The sequence below is a fragment of the Myzus persicae genome, unplaced genomic scaffold (genome assembly GCF_001856785.1).
Source record: "Myzus persicae strain clone G006 unplaced genomic scaffold, MPER_G0061.0, whole genome shotgun sequence".
Taxonomy (NCBI): domain Eukaryota; kingdom Metazoa; phylum Arthropoda; class Insecta; order Hemiptera; family Aphididae; genus Myzus; species Myzus persicae.
This window is the reverse complement of record NW_019104085.1, coordinates 110,732-127,700: the sequence shown is the minus strand read 5'-3', so window position 1 is coordinate 127,700 and position 16,969 is coordinate 110,732. Positions and strand designations below refer to the sequence as shown.

Here is a 16,969-nt window from a genome sequence, read left to right as displayed (position 1 = left end):
CAAAATATAATGGTACCTATTAAAATGATAAATCTAATCTTTTTTGGTCATTAAATAATACTTTTATTCTGTATATCTCTCTAAGTGTGATCTTAATGGTTGATTAATTTTGTTTTTAGATTGAAGTTTAAAATGTACTCTTTTATTATTATTTAATTTTTACGGTAATTTTTTATGTCAACCAAAAGCTCAGATCAGATTTTTTACTGCTAGGTACTATTTAAAAGGCTAACATTAAGATGTTTTAACTAATACCAAAACATTTCCTACCATCTCTCATTTGTATCAGCTAGTGATGATGGGTTGGCCCCATAATTCATTTTATAGAATTTTAACTTAGAATAACAATTTTGTTTTTTATATTTAATATATCTACAAGATACAAGAACACTCAAGGGGGATAATGATTACATGTATTTTAAACTATTATATATTTATATACATTGAAACTTTGATCAATATTTTTTAAATCAGTTATTGAATATTGTTTAAAAATGTTTGGACATGGCTGATATTCTTGAACTAATACTTATGAATTTGGAAGTCTATATATATATTCATGACTTCATTATTAATAGGTACTAAATTTATGTAGATCTTAATACAATTTAGCTTTGGTGAATTTAAAGTTGAATATTCAATATATTATTTTAACAATTTAAATTATCATTTACCTCTTCCAAACTGGTTTATCTTATACATGTTTTCCATTTTATTGTCATATTTTTATTCAGAACTTTACCAAGTTAACATTTTTAAGTTAGAATTATTAGAATCAGTGTTTTGAGGTAACCAGTGATGCACATTGCACAGCATACAAAAAAATTTTAGCCTGTTACAATTTCATCTTTTTTTAGATGCTTTGGCATGTGGTCCCTTGACCCCTGCAAATTTCTTCATTGTCCAAGGCCCAAGTTTTCAATTGATCTAGTAATAATTGGCATAATTATTAGCAAGTTAAATTATTAGTAATAAACTTTTAACCATCAACAGAGCAAACATTAATCTCATTTCCAAATCTTGTAATTCTCATCTTGAAATTTGAAATCAATTTTATTGATAGTGAATAGTCATTATTCGTGTGGCACTGTAGCTCAAGCCTATGATATAATAATTAGTTGATACGTTTATTACGTTATGCTGTAGCTGACGACCACTTCTGAGTTCTGACGAGTTACGACCACAGATACATATAATAATAGTATTTTAATAATATTATAGCCTATAGGTATTTGTGGTTACGACTTCTGTGAGTTTGCGCTTAGATCATATTAAATAATTAACAATAATCGTCTGCTGCAGTGCTGCACTGTATTCTTATCAGAGCGATAATAATATTATGTTTTTTATTTTTTACAAGTCTTCTTTGTCTGATAACTGACAGAGAATTTGAATAATTCAATTTTTGAAGGTGGTAAACTGAAAACTTATTTTTAATCAATCTCAGTGATTTTTCTGACTACTGTTTCAATCGTTTGGAATTCCAAATTCCCAAATATCGAGAACTTCATAATATATGTTAACGTAACATCAACATGGGTGAAGTTCAATGGCCATGGCAATATAGTTTCCCACCGTTCTTCACGTAAGTTTGATAAGTGTCCAAATACCATAATATTTTTTTAATGTCTGATCCATTTGCAATAACTATTGATCGATTATGGTTAACAGAATCCAGCCAAACGCGGAGACGAGACAGAAGCAATTAGACGCTTGGAGGACTTTGCTATTGGATTACTGTCGCATGCAGAAAATCTGTGTTATTGATGTGCGAGAAGGAGATCTATTGCCTGTTTTCAATAATACTAACATATCCAGTAAGTGTACAAATCATCAATAAAATCCTCTGAACGGAGCTGTCGGGGCTATAGCACTTGAGGGCCTTCAAATCTAGACCCAATGGCCAATAAGCTATAGTGATTTATTTCATTCTATTTTTACCCTTAATTGGTACTTGTTATATTAGGATTTAGTTAAGTACTTGTATAGTTATATTCCATGCTTTTGACAAAAGTTACAAAAACTTACAATCACATTGAAATTTGAAACAAATGTAAAAAGTCACATTACTGTGCTTTTTTCAAATAGTTCTGTTATTAATAAATTTCCTACATATGCCTATGTAGTTTCTGCATGATTTTGTATAATTTATACTTATGATATTTATACATTCAGAGTTAAAATGTTTTTATTTTTCTAAACATTTACAAAATGTCAAATAAGTCCATCAGTGTCAGTGGCATAGTGATATGTATCAATTCCATATTATGTAGATTGTAGGTGACTCAAAATATGTAATATTTTATAACTCTGTAATATTACTTTGGTGAAATATGTTCTAGTAGAAATACAATTTTATTGTAGACTAGAAAATGATTATTAAGTATCTTATGTCCGATACAGTAAAATATTTAGGCCTTATGTTAGACAAAAGATTGACCTGGAATCCACACATCAGATCCAAAAGATTAATTTTAAACTCTCGTTCTCATATGCTCAAAACTTTGTCATCAAAAAATAAATGCACAAGCTTAAAAAATAAACTGCTAATTTACAAAACATTTTTAAAACCTATCTGAACTTACGGTTTTCAACTCTGGGGTGCTGCAAAGAAATCGAATCTAAACAAAATCGAATCTTATCTGAATATCACTCTTATGTCAACTCACTAATGCTCTGCCATACATTTCAAATTTAACACTCCACAACGATCTACATGTTAAATCGATCGAAGAGGAATCTGTATTATATTACAAGCGATTCTTCTTACGTCTGGCAAACCATATTAACCTTCAAATCAGTAGCTTAAATATCTTAACACTTCCTCATAATCCTCGTTGGCAACTGAAAAAAAGATACAATAATCAATCAAACTCTTCCTCTCTGAGAAAAAAAAAATATATAAATATTATTACCTTATCTTCCCAAATCTCTCATCACCCAAAGAGTCACTAGTGCGTGACTTCTTAGTTCTTAATCACGCATACCATGTTTTCTGTCTCTTTTCACTTAAACTTATTATGCTAAGAAGTATAGATTGTATAAATATTATGAAAAAAAAAAAAAAAGTATCGTAGTTGTGTGATAATAAAGAATAGAGTACTGAGGTAATGATATATTATATTCTGTGTTTATATGGGTCAGTTGATGAAATAATAATATAAAAATAGTATTTTTCAAAGAATATTAATTTCTACAAATGTATACAATTATACAACAGTTATATTGTTTATCAACCAAGCCTAATGACTAAAAATCCTAGATGCAGATTTTTAATAAATATACTTGGTTTTAATGATAGTAGTCAGTAGGTAGGTATTAATGAAATCATACAAAACATTTTTTATTTTTTGAATTTCTTAACTTTAAGGTCGCTTATAATAAAAACAATGTCCTTTTTCAATGAAATGCGGAAATAGTTGAAATGGAGATCCTATTATATTGTTTAAAACAAATTCTGCGAGTCGTAAATTGATGTAAAATGATCAACTAAAATAAATATATCTAGACATGAATTAATCTGCTCTTAAATCATTATACATATATAAATATGTAGGACAACAATGTAAGATCACAGCGGCCCGCACTTATTGATTTACCTAATTATCTAAGTAATTAAAATGTTCTTGATTTATTTTGGTTTTCGTAAAAAAATTACCATTAATTCTTTGAATATCAGATTATCCGTGTTGGCTCATTAATATATTCGTACAGTCCTATATAATACAGTACCTATATAATATAATGTTCACATTAATACATTATTATATTCTTTATTTCTTTCATTTTGAGTTCTTGTGATAAATCTTGTTTCTATATATCCCGGCTACATTGAAAATAAATAATAACTATTTTAAGCGCTTAAATTATATTGCGATTTATGTTTTGATTATCTCTTGTTATGTGTGATACTGCTGATACTGTTACTCAGAGCTCGGCAGTCATTATCAAATTATTTGGCGATACGCTTGAAAACGACCACATTTACCTGCATAGTGTATAATATAGCTTTCGTCTCGTAGGAATTTGTTCAACTTTTAGCCGACTATTTTTTCAAGTAAGTAATAGGTATATACTATTGAAAATATTGTCCGTTGTATAATCTTCATACAGTTGAAAATTATATTATAACATTATTATTTTTTAAAGATCAATTCTACAGTAAATATATATATATATAGGTACTTTTATCGAATATCTTTTAATTAATTAGAAATAATTTCGAATTGCTATTAATTGTATAATATTTGTGTTTCAACTACGGTGTAGTAGGCACCTCGTTAAAATGTGACAAAAGCAATATAATTATACTTCAGAAACACCCATAATATTCTTTACGATTAAAACTGGTCTTTTATATTATCTTCGCCAGTCTATGACAAATATGTCTTTTGAAAAATGATTTCTTTTTCATCTTTAATTGGTAACCTACTTTACACTATAATAACGGAAATAATTGATATGGTCGCTTACTCGCCGTGTGGATTATATTGTATAATATTTTCTCCTCCACTGCAATACTTACTGTCAGAAATAAGTTGTATGATAATTTATATATTAAAAGAGTATTTTTCATCTTCAGGGAAACTGTCACCCGAAGCGATCATGACGGTTTTAGGCGTTCTACAGAAGACGGGAAACGCCGAACCGCTTGACAAGACTAGAACAAGGTACACAGATTTTAATATTAAACACCACGGTGATACGTACTTCTACCTATAAAAAACAAGTTAGAAAAACTTTTTGTATAAAAGCTATAGGTTTTTTTTTTTCGAGAATTAATAATTGGTTTATCATGAACAACTTTTCATCCATTTCCGGGCCCATATTACCGTGTTAGTAGTAGATATTAATTTGCTGGTTTGTTTGGTTCATATTATTGTTATGCATACACGCATACAGAAAGTCATCTCTATGACAGCTTGACTCTATAATATATTACTCTACCCCAGGTACCTACCCTTCATGGCGTGTAAAAGTTTGAAGGTTTGACAAAAATAAAATCCGAAATGATTCTCCTTTTGAGAATTGGACTATTCGACGAGTGTCACACCACCACAATTTTTGGCCGGTGTCTCGACGTGATTTGTCGTACGAAATTCTCTAGATTCCAAATCATCGTGACACGAAAATACGCGCTTTGGAATTTCGCGCATAAATGCCTGCTGCTTAGACTTTTGGGAGATGAAAGTCAATTAACAAGTCTTGTCCGTAACCATATAAGTACCTACTGAATGTACTCATCACATATATTATTAAATTATAATTAGTGTTGATGCTTTGCATGGTGATGTAGAAACGTGAATACGTTGATTGTTATTAAAAAAAACCATGTCATTTTTAGGTGGAATGTTTATTGGCACACGTTGGACGAATGGGCGTCGATTGTGTACAAATGGGCTCAGGACAACGCCATGCTCAACACTGTGTGTACGTTCTACGAGATAGCCAGCGACAGTGGCGGTAATATAATATTGTAACTAAACAATTTGGGAAAGCGCGGGTGGGGGATAGACTGAGCCGCACATCAAAAGTATTATATGATAAATCAAAATCATAGACCCCCCCCCCCTTATTGACCGTGTTGATCTTAGTCTATATTATAATATAATAACAAAAATAATAATTTTACAAAAACCTTTTAGCCCCCCCCCCCATACAAAATTGCTGGCTGCGCCTTTATATATACTATTATATTATAACGCGCCAGGTTTAGTTCTTTTTATACTATTTATATTATACAGTGGCGAAACATAACATTATACAAACATAATATTTAACCGCGAGTAATAATCTTAGACATTTGGACCTGAGTTAGAGGCCTGTGGCCTGTCGTATAAAACCACAGCGGGAAGCAACCTGTTATGACCTAACCGCAATCGCGATGATCGCCTTCGTCTTGTCACTGAATGTAATGCTATGTTGTAGAGCTTAAAATTTGCATACGGTTGTTCGTTCTCCGCCAAAGTACAAGTATTACCTACTTTAATATTTATATATATTTTTTCTTTTCGTCGGACATAGATCTGAACGGTATTGACGACGGAGTGCTGACCAAAGCGTTAAGGGTGTTGGAGAGACGTCAACAGGCGGAAATACTAACGCTCGAAGGAGGATCGGGCGTCAAATTTTTTTCGTAGACCAACGTGAAACTCTGCAGGTTCTATCTGCCATGTACCACACGGTACCGGTTATATTATACCTAAATAATATGTCGTGTGTCTGTGCGACTATATTATAAGTACCTATATGTAACGTATGCGGCGTAGCATTATATTGTGTTATGTAGATAATATAATATGCGTACGATAATAATAAGATAGGTAATATAAGACTATAGTGTATATAATAATCGATCATGTTTATTTAATTTTTTTTTGTTTATCCATCGATTAATTTTAAAAAAAAATGAACAAACCACTTTTCACTATGTGTTTGATTTTACAAAATGGGACTCACTAATAATATGTATATTATGTAATCGTATAATAATTTATTAAATATATTTAAAAACAAAAAAATCACAGTTAAATAATAAAAACTATATTTATCTAACGAAATGTTACACATACAAATGTTTATCATATTTTTACAACCTTGATGACGAATAAATGGTAATTGGTTTTCACAACATAATTGTTTTTTTAACCGAGACGCGAGTGTGTGTTTGTGTACACATTCGTTAGAAGAATGTGCGTGTTTTAGCGAAAAAACAATGTACAGTTTTCGAATAAAACAAATCCAATACGCTTATCACTATCTGCTAAGCTTATAACTGGTTCCTTTATATGTACATATATAATAAATTAATTTTTATATAATATCCAATTAAAAACACGATTTGTTTGATATATAATAAGACGTTAAGCTTACAAAATATCTTCAATGTATATAACGGTACTATAGTATATATAATTAAATAAAGTTAGCTGCTAAATTGACTACTCAACAGTAATGGCTCTAAAATAAATATATATATTTACATATTATATTGTAAATTCCTTTCAATTACAATAATTATATAGTATTACTTTTCCAAACAAACCAGAAGGGACAATAATTTACCGATTAAAATAATTGAACAACGAGCGAACTGATGCAGATCAAAGGATTCCTACTTTTGAGCAACAAACAATAATAAATTTAAAACAACTCAATTCATAATTTTTGGCACGTACACCTCAGTCGTTAAAGGCAAACCGTATAGCTTAAATAAAATATTATTATTTTCTTTTTTACACAAACATTAATAATATAACTTAAAAAAAAATATACAATAGGAACTGTTTCGTTTAAATATTGGCGAGAGGAATAATTATATTATTACATGTGTACGAAAAACGCTGGGAAGACTCTGAACAAAGTTATACAACATAAAATTAATAATAATAATAATAATAATAAAAGAAAAAAAGAAAGAAAAAACACGGAGAAGATATCATAAGTCGTTCTGTAAGTTGAACACTATTTGAGCGCATTTGCGCATGAAATTGGTAACTCGCCAGACATTTCGTCGTAGGCTGCGCACAAATTGCGCTCCGCCGTGAACAACGCGATTTGTAATTTGTTTATTTTTATTTTTTCATTGACTAGTGTTGTGTGCAGAGAAACTATAAACGGTCTATACTTTAGACGTACTCGTTGGTGCCAGGACGAGTCAACGGCTCTTCGGCCTGAAAAAAAATAAAATACACAAGTCAAATAAACAACGCGTAGGTAGGTATAAAAAACACCATCGTCATGTGTGTCGTTATTATGTAAATACAAAAATTGCACGTGTGAAACGACACTATTATATTATTACTATACTACTACTATATAGTCTATATCAACGTTTCTTAAACTTTTTTATCCGTGGAACCCCCTTCTTTAGTTGCATTTTTATCGTGAAACCCCAACTTTTTTTTAGCTTTTTAGCTTTTTTAATTTACCTAGCTTTCAACAATAAGTTATTACAGCTTGACAATTAGAACCACAATTTCGCTTCAATATTTTTAATGTGTCATTTTATGTAAAAATTATTTGCAATAAAATGAAAAACATTGTGTTAAAATGTAAAATTTTGAGAAAAAAACACAAGTTTCTCGGAACCCTGAAGTGACCTCCGCGGAACACAGTTTAAGAAACACTGGTCTATATAGTACTACAACATACATTAATACGTAGTGTACATTTATAACATCACATTTTAATATTATTGTTCGGTGGACTTACCGAGTTGTCGTTAAAGAACTAACACGCAGCGTGTAAAAATGCAAAAAAATTAAGAGCAGAAAAGATCGAAGTATGTAGCTTAACGGTGTTGCATCGACGATAATACATAATATTAAGTAGGTACTTTGCTGGGATTTTTCGGGTGGTGGTGGTTGTGTGGTGATCGGGGATGATAAGTGACGGGGAAGTGTTTTCGGGGATATTTAAATGATAACGTTGAAGTTTACCTCCTCGCCGACGGATGTGGGGTATACCCTCGCTGGCTGGTACTGACTCTTCTCCAGCGTGAACTGGTCTTCGGTCGTTTTCCTGTAGATGGGGTTGTCGAAGTTCATGCTGGTCACGTTGCGGTGCAAGTAGTGCCGGTACAACAGGAAAGCGCCCTGGAACATAATTTACAAACCGAGCATACATTAGAGCGTATTAGACATTACGTTGCGTGATGACGTGCATGCACGCTGCAGCGAGTAAACCGCGGTATCTGTATATATAGCCGAGGTACCGCGGTATACCGAACCTAACGGTCCGAAAGGCCAAAAGGGCGTTGTTGGACGAGATGAGGGCTCACTCACCAGGGCTGCGAGAGTGATCAATAGCGAACCGGAGAATATTATTATGGCGGCTATGAGTCCGCTGTCCTCTTGTTCGTTGTGGTCGTTGACGTTTACTTCCGTCATCGTTCTGTTCGTATCTGCAATGAGAGTGAACGGGCGTTAGGACGTATTGCCAACGGACGTGTGAAGAATCACAAACAACATGATATTATAATATATGTGTAATGTATGCAAGTGTATATATATTTATAATGAAGTCGGTCAATATATTTTCGTAAAATATATTATTTGACCTGCACCGCCACCAAAATAAATGCATAAATAATAATAGAAATATTATATAATATTAATTATAGTGCACTAAAGCAGCCGTGATGACGACGGACACGTAGTATAGGAACATATAAATAATTATAACAGTTCGAAGTCAGTCATATAACTAACTGGTATAATAATATAACGTCGGCAGTCGTAGGTATATTATAAAATGCAGGAATTGCATAAAATTGATTGCATTTGTAAATTAAAATAAAAAAAATTATGTGTATAAAATTGATTGCATTGGTATTTTAATAAAACAATATGATTTATAAATGACAATAGGTACCCAAAACAGCTAGTAATATACATGTTTAATACAATTGGTTAGGTACGTGTTTGGTGTATAGTACACGACGAGAGAATTGACAGGCGAGAAATCTCTGGTAGGAATCATATTATGGGGATTTCCAATGACGGGACGAGCATTTTGGACTTGGTGAAAAAAAATGTATAAAATGCCTTCCAAAACACGCAGGCCTAGCGTCTCTCGACGTACCATACACACAATTCTTATACAAATACCACAAATACCATATTATACGTACAGCCGACTACGATGAAAAGCCCCATATAAAGGATGAGACTCATTGCGTATCGTACAAAAGCACTTAGATAGACACTTACCTTTTTTTGTTTTTTTGCCGTAAACAACGGAAATAGTACACCGATGTAAAAAAAAACTATATACTAATATTATTATATCGTAAAATATAATAATTTATTATACTATCGAAGTTATACTATAATGTTACAGTTATTTTAATTGTATTGTTGTCGTCGTCGTTATTACAATTTACAGGCGTATCACTCAAAAATCAAACAATAGATCTCCCGACAGATAGATTATTATATAATTTATTGTTGAAGATGATTTAGTTGGATGCGCACACCACGACTAGGACGGAAAGAATACACCAACTGCGGGCGAGGCGAGCGTATATATAATGCGTATAACACAACGATAATATATGTATAATAATATCGTATATTATATGTACCGCACACAAACGCGTCGCATCAGCCTCGTCAAGGACTCCTGCGCGTGAGTTCGGTTTTTATGATTTTACTTCCCGATGCCGATTCCAAGGGCAAATAATAGTAATATTATATTATACTAATATAGTCTCTATAATATGTTCCCTCTTTCTCTCTCTCTCTGTTGCAGATCTTTCCGAATAGGTAACGCATACTTCTACCTATTCCGAATAAATTATACCGCCGGGGACGTTAAGAGCACAAATATACGTTGGTGTATTATATTATAATATTAATATATATTTATATAAGACTGCGGATACACACGATATTATACTTTACAATATTACAATAATCTTACATTAATATATTATACTCACGCGTATTATTATTATTATTATAGCTCTACTAATGCACCACCACCTGCAGATACGCGTAAGTATATTATAATATAATAAATATTGTTTGATGTAGGTATCTATCGTGTATACAGCGAGCGCTTTGAAGAATTACAAGCCATAATAATAATATTATTATCTCATTTATGCCTAGACAGCGTCTCTTGGACCGTTTTGGGAGCGGCCCAACGCGTGGAGAGATGACATCGCGCCTGCAGCGGCGTCGCCATCGTTCGGTTTCTATTTCGGTACAATGCGTGCGTAGGTATTATAAGTTATGCATATAGGTACCTACTGTGCGTGCTCATGCATTTTCAGAAGTGCGTACCTATACTATTATATATAGTGTGTGACTTATATATAAACTATACATTATATATGTTGTTATTATTTTTAAAAGCGTATATTATTTATAAGTGTATACGTATATTTTATACACAGGACATAACCCCGAACGACGCCAGATTCAATACCTACACGGTTACACAGACTCCCGAAATCTCGCTAAATATAGGTTATACCTATATAGGACTATAAAATTATATTCATAATGTAATATAGAGAAAATTGGTGTCGAATCCAAACAAATATGTACTTTAAATTAATAATGGTATAAAGTTTATATAGTTTATGCCTATTATAAACTATGATACATTTATAGTTAATCGATTTGATGGCAAAGTCGCAGTGATTGTTATTAGCTTATTATTAATGAGGTGCCTTAGTGCCTATATAGATTATTATAGTTTGACTGTCATGTGTATCATGACTGTATGTTGTATATAATAATATAATATAATATATTGCGTGTTCGATTCCGTTCGCACGATAGTAGTTATAATACACTACAATATAATATTATTTTAATTATTGTATGAACTTAATAATTATAACATATACGCGGTAAATACTAAATACAACTAAATACGACTTATTAAAGTAGCGTGTGAGCCGTGCGCATGTTAATTTCGTCCTTGCAGCTACAATCTGCTGGTTTTAAAGTAGGTAGGTACCTAGGTACCTAGCTGTTACGCAGAGCTTATGATAATGTATAATATTATTATATTAAAATAAGTGCGCAGAAAGGAGTGATATTTTCGTTTTTTTTAGTTATTAATTATTATAATATATTCTAAATTGTCGTATATAGCTCGTACGGACGGCAAAATGTTTTTCTCAATAGGATTTAATACTGTACCCATCTGCAGGCCCAATATAGGTTCATTATTTTCCATTTAGTCCATGTGATATTCGATCCTAAACGGTTTTCGATTTTTAACTGTCGCCAAGTAGATGAAACCTTTAAGACGTACGATCCAATCCAATCAATCAAAGTTCGATCCACATATAGGTATAAACTGTAGGAGAGTTCTCTGTACCTAATGACGATAAGTGAAATCCTTATTTATGGTTGATGTGCTATTTTATCTTACATTTGAATAAATGCGTTTTTTGTAATTGCAGGGTACCTATCGTATTGGATTCTTACTTGGAAACATTTTTTTTTTTGAATTGCGGCAAGTCATATTATTATAATGTTATACGTGATTTCTTATCATATATTGTCAAATCCAGTTACAAAGAAAAAAAGTCAATGCTAATAACATGTAAATTATTGAACAACAAATCATCCAGATGGAATTCACTTATTAAACATTCTAAATTATAACATATTACTGCACAATAAATATATACTTTTCAAATATTTCAGATATATTTTTTTTAAGCTCAAAGTTTTTTAGTGAATTCTTTAAATGCGAAAAGAATATAGATTCTTTTTTCTTTTAACGGAAAAATAAAATGACCCTCGAGGTGATGAAAATAAATAAGGCTTAACGGTGAGAGAGATCACGAGATATTAACACGCATTTATTACTTTCTCGCCATCCGCAAAGTTGTCTGATTGTTTGGTAGGGTGTGGGCCGACAGAGAGATAAATAGGTATATATCCTATGAAACTCATAAAACAAAACCCACAGCAATATTGCAGCATATTGATCAGTTTAATAATATATAGAAGGTACGACTATGGTGTAGTCTGCAGTTATTATTGTCACGTATTTGGTTAGGAGGAAAATATAAAGTTTTTATTTTTTTGAAAATTGCATTGATCTGGCAAACTTTTAGCAGCAGAGAATAGCAGCAGTACACAAAACACTTTCGGCCGTTCAAATTCCGATTTAAAACTTATTGAGAAAACCCGAACCCACCGGCGCGACGCGGCACAATGTATAAATAATATGTATGCGAATTTATTTTGATACGCGGTCTTTCTCAATGCTATCGGTTTCGTTTTACCGAATAGTACTTAACACATTATAGGTAATAAAAATGTAATATTTTTAAGTGGTAAACGAGAAAAATGACGTGATACGCGTATATTATAACGTATAGAGACAGGCGAAGAGAGCACAAAAATGTACAAGGTATAACCAACCACCGCAAGCGTGTGTATATTACAACGTATAATATGTATACTGTATACATTATATAGGCATGAGCAAATAAAATATTTTGAATACATTTTATAAGTTACAAACATAAATTTGAGTTTAACAAATTTGAATTTTTTTTTTTTTAAATGTTAACAATAGTACCCAACATGTACCTAGGTATCTATATTATTAACTTATTGTTTTAGTCTATCATAGAGGAATACAAATAAATTCAATCTTTTCTTCGAAGTAGTGATGGTAAACTTTTTTATTTTATTAAAAACTATGTGGCATGCCATTATATTATATTTGGTATATTAGATAATATGATTTTTTCAAAAAAATGTGTAATTGTAGGTACCTATTTAATATGTTTTTTTGGAAATAAGTATTTATAGTACTTTAGACAGATGATAATATATGTATTTATTTTATATTTGAATTATGAATTGTAAAATATGTTGCTCATTCCTGTATTATATATAGGTATACATATTATATTGTTATAATAGAAGTTTTGCACAGAAGAAAGAAGAAGATATACATAAATATGTACACAGGTTTCGTCCACGGATATTGATATATGTACTCACTTATCAGCGTAATATTGAATTTTTTATAAATTCTGGGTTTGTGGTGTTTCGGTAAAACCGTTGAGTTCTTAGCTGTAAAATTATTCAACCAAAAAACAATAGATGGTGAAAAACAAAGACAAAAAATAAAAACGATCAAAATACAAAACGTAATAATAATATAACTAATAATATATGTGATTATTATCACAACAACAATGTCCACTCGGAAGAAAAATCAATCAAGTATTATTATGATTAGGTAGTGTTGCAAAAGAATAAGAATTAATAATAAAAAATATATATGGTTGAAAAAAACATTACCATTACCGCACTTTTGGCGATCGCAGAACTGCGTGTGTATACGGTGCGGCGAATAATATACTTATGTCGCATCGCAAGTCGTTCAAATTATAATATTTATATTAAAAAATATTATGTAATTATAGAAGTCACGGCGCTTACCTTCTTCGGCGCACATCAGACCGTCGGACATCAGCATCAGACCGTTGGGACAAGAGCACGAAATTTTCGGCGACTTGCTGTTGATTTGCGGTGCCGGCAGGCACAGATGGGAACAGTGACCGTTGACGGCGGCGCAGTAGTTCACGCCGTCGGGTTGTCTGTACGGATGGTAAACGTGCACCACCATCGGGTTCTGAGTCTGAAACGGCGATAATGTATAATATTGTTAGTTGTTACAAGCATAATTAATGCAAAGGTTACTGCGGCGGTCCTATAACAACACGCGCATGCGATTTGAGGTCACGACATTTGCAGGAGAGTATTGAGACTTTTGAGCGGCGGTCGTGACACGTACCTACAGTATGAAATATTATGATACCGATATGAGAGAGGGGGAGTGCATTAAGAGCGAAACTCTGCCCACTACCATCCCCACCACCGATATTCGTCAAGAGGCGTTCGGCTTAGACGGCTATTTTGAGTTCACCACGCCACCGAGTAAAAATTCAGTCATCGGAGGCTCAAAAAAACACACGGACACGGTTATTGCAGTTAACAAAATACGTCGCCTACTGTGTCGAACAGGAAACAAAACAATAAACACAAACTTAATAATATTATTCATTGATCACGTCGATCTCAACTACCTATATTGCGCAACGATCTCAAACGACTTGTATTATTACAGTCTATACGGACATATTTACTGCCATTCCTCAGTACCACCTGTATAGAGGTACGACGTTCCTCTATAGAGGGATCTTGTGTAGAAAAACTTTGCGCACATTTTCATCGTAGAGGGTGTCGGTCTAAAATCAGAGCAACTATGAGCTGCAGCGACAGATCGTCATACTATGTCGGTTTTGACTTTTTTCGATGTCTTAAAAAAAATAAGTGTGTAATATTATGTACCATGTGCAAGGCGGTGACAGTGGTGATGTTGGAACCGTTAAACTTGTTGGCCTTGATTATCGCCTTCTGGTTCCAATCGGACCAGTACAGCGAGTCCTCGAACGTGGATATGCTGAACGGGTGCGGTAACCAGACGGGGCTGAATAGGACCAGGCGCCGCTGGCTGCCGTCGAAGTTGCACGACGAAATGGTGTGGAGCTTGGCGTCCACCCAGTACAGCCGCTTGGACACAAGGTCCAGGGTGATGCCGTTTGGCCATTTCACGTCGAACGATGCGATCACCTCCCGGTGGGTGCCGTCCATGCCGGCCCGTTCGATCTTTGCGTTGCTACCCCAGTCACTCCAATACAGCCACCTGCCAACAGACCCGCGTTTGTTTTGCATTAATAATAATATGTTATTGACTGTGTATTAGTAGATATGACATGACGGAAACACGGTCAGCGGTAGGATTTGTTTTTGGGTTTTTATTTTTGTTTTGTAGATTGGGTAGGGGAGGCCGTTGTTGTTAATTACCCGTTGAGTGGGTCCACGGCTATCGACCTGGGTTCCTTCAGTTCCGACTTGAAAAGCGTCTTCTGCATGTTGCCCTCGAAGTTGGCCAATTCGATGGAGTCCTTGTCCGCGTTTGTCCAGTAGATGTGTCCGTAAATCCAGTCCACAGCCAAACCGTCGGCCGACGACAAGCCGCTTTCCACTACGATTGTCCGTTGTCGGCCTTCGTCGATCGGCGCTCTGAAAATAAGAACAATACATTATCACCTATATTATACACAATCGTTTTTGCAGTGATAAGTTTCCCCGACCACGGTCAATGGAAGCTCCGAAAAATGGTAGACTTTTTTATGTTTTATAGGCTAGCGCAGTAGATATAGTTGACATTTCAAAACGGTTTGTTTGAAACAGGCTTAAGAATGTCGTGAACGTATGCCGCTATATCAGAGGTTCCCAAACTGTGGGTCGCGACCCAAAAGTGGGTCGCGATTATACTTTTGGTGGGTCGCACTATTTTTTTAAATAATACAAAAATATAATCATCTATTACTTTTCGTTGATGTTCAAAGTTCAAATTCAGTTTTATCGTCAATCCTTATCTGTGAGTATGACAATTACGAGTTTACCAGCGGCCGTGTCAAATACTATATAATCTATATAATATTATATTATACTTACTTGTAAATTTTCTTTTCTGATACGTCTCCCCAGTATATCATTCCGGTGCGGAATACAAAATCGATGGCCGTGGCCGATTTCGTGCTGTTGATGATGGCGGACATCTCATGATGATCCAATGATATCTTCCGTATGTTGTGTTGCATGGAGAACAAGAGGGACGCGTGTCCTTCCATTGCCTTGCACCGGGTGTGATCTTGTGGGTCCCGCAGGTATCCCGGTTCACATTCACATTTGTAAGTGCCCTTTTCGTTGATACATATCTGCGAACAGCTGCCTTCGATCTCGCATTCGTTTACGTCTGCAAATTTTAATATCGCACAGTAAATAATAAACAAATCCGTCGTGCCTGTCCAGTAAATAGATTTATTTTGAATCGGTATAAAATCATTTAGTGTTACGCCTTACACACTGCAGCAGTTTAAAAATATTATCCTGCATTCTTGGCTACCATTTAGACTAATTAATTATGTCTATAGGTTTGGCTTTACCACTTTGGTATACCATAGAACATATTGTATCGGATCTATAATCCCCCAGTATCACCATAATATTGTATATGGTTATATTATTTTTGCTTTTGCAGTATAATATGAAATTGTGGTCTGAAATTTAAATTTATTATAATGAATTCCGATTTTCCAATTTTTCCATATTCGAGGCAAGCATTAATAATTAATACTTTATGAATATATGTTATTTCACGTCACGCAAATGCATTTACAAAAATAGATATAACAAATAAATAGATGTTCAAAAAAAAAAAGTAGTCGAAAAACTAGTGGCAAAAACTAACAGCAATTTAACGGGAGTCGTCAGCATATTATTAATCATTAATGCGACCTCATAGTATATATTACGTTTGAACGAAACCACAAATTATACCCATGTATATTATGTTATATTATGTATTTACGGAGTTTTTTTGTTACATTTTTATTCCGCCATAA

The 16,969-nt window shown here is 33.3% G+C and overlaps 2 protein-coding genes across 4 annotated transcripts in view; one reads left to right on the top strand and one right to left on the bottom strand.

Annotated features, from left to right (window-relative positions):
• The first annotated feature begins 1,348 nt into the window (after positions 1–1,348).
• LOC111038516 (vacuolar protein-sorting-associated protein 25) lies at positions 1,349–7,425 on the top strand. Its single transcript, XM_022321653.1, has 5 exons — positions 1,349–1,585; positions 1,672–1,817; positions 4,583–4,670; positions 5,345–5,463; positions 6,025–7,425. The coding sequence occupies exons 1-5, from the start codon at positions 1,536–1,538 to the stop codon at positions 6,138–6,140; spliced, it is 519 nt and encodes a 172-aa protein (XP_022177345.1). The 5' UTR covers positions 1,349–1,535; the 3' UTR covers positions 6,141–7,425.
• A 138-nt stretch (positions 7,426–7,563) lies between these two features.
• Positions 7,564–16,969, bottom strand: part of LOC111038515 (low-density lipoprotein receptor-like) — an 85,562-nt gene continuing 76,156 nt past the window's right edge. Inside the window, exons 8-16 of one of the 3 annotated variants that reach the window (XM_022321650.1) lie at positions 16,020–16,320; positions 15,363–15,581; positions 14,847–15,201; positions 13,935–14,133; positions 13,491–13,562; positions 8,787–8,905; positions 8,442–8,597; positions 8,215–8,232; positions 7,564–7,673 (exon numbers count right to left, since the gene is read on the bottom strand). In XM_022321650.1, coding sequence (XP_022177342.1) covers positions 7,629–7,673; positions 8,215–8,232; positions 8,442–8,597; positions 8,787–8,905; positions 13,491–13,562; positions 13,935–14,133; positions 14,847–15,201; positions 15,363–15,581; positions 16,020–16,320 — 1,484 coding nt within the window. In that variant the 3' untranslated portion in view covers positions 7,564–7,628. The remainder of the gene's footprint in view (positions 7,674–8,214; positions 8,233–8,441; positions 8,598–8,786; positions 8,906–13,490; positions 13,563–13,934; positions 14,134–14,846; positions 15,202–15,362; positions 15,582–16,019; positions 16,321–16,969) is intronic. The other 2 variants (XM_022321652.1, XM_022321651.1) reach the window with 2 other exon arrangements.

What these genes read in the sequence shown, in the direction of transcription:
- LOC111038516 (XM_022321653.1), top strand. Translation starts at nt 1,536, where the DNA reads ATGGGTGAAGTTCAATGGCCATGGCAATATAGTTTCCCACCGTTCTTC. An exon ending in CAATAATACTAACATATCCA is followed by an intron (nt 1,818 to 4,582) that starts GTAAGTGTACAA and finishes TTTCATCTTCAG; the next exon opens with GGAAACTGTCACCCGAAGCG. An exon ending in CTTGACAAGACTAGAACAAG is followed by an intron (nt 4,671 to 5,344) that starts GTACACAGATTT and finishes TGTCATTTTTAG; the next exon opens with GTGGAATGTTTATTGGCACA.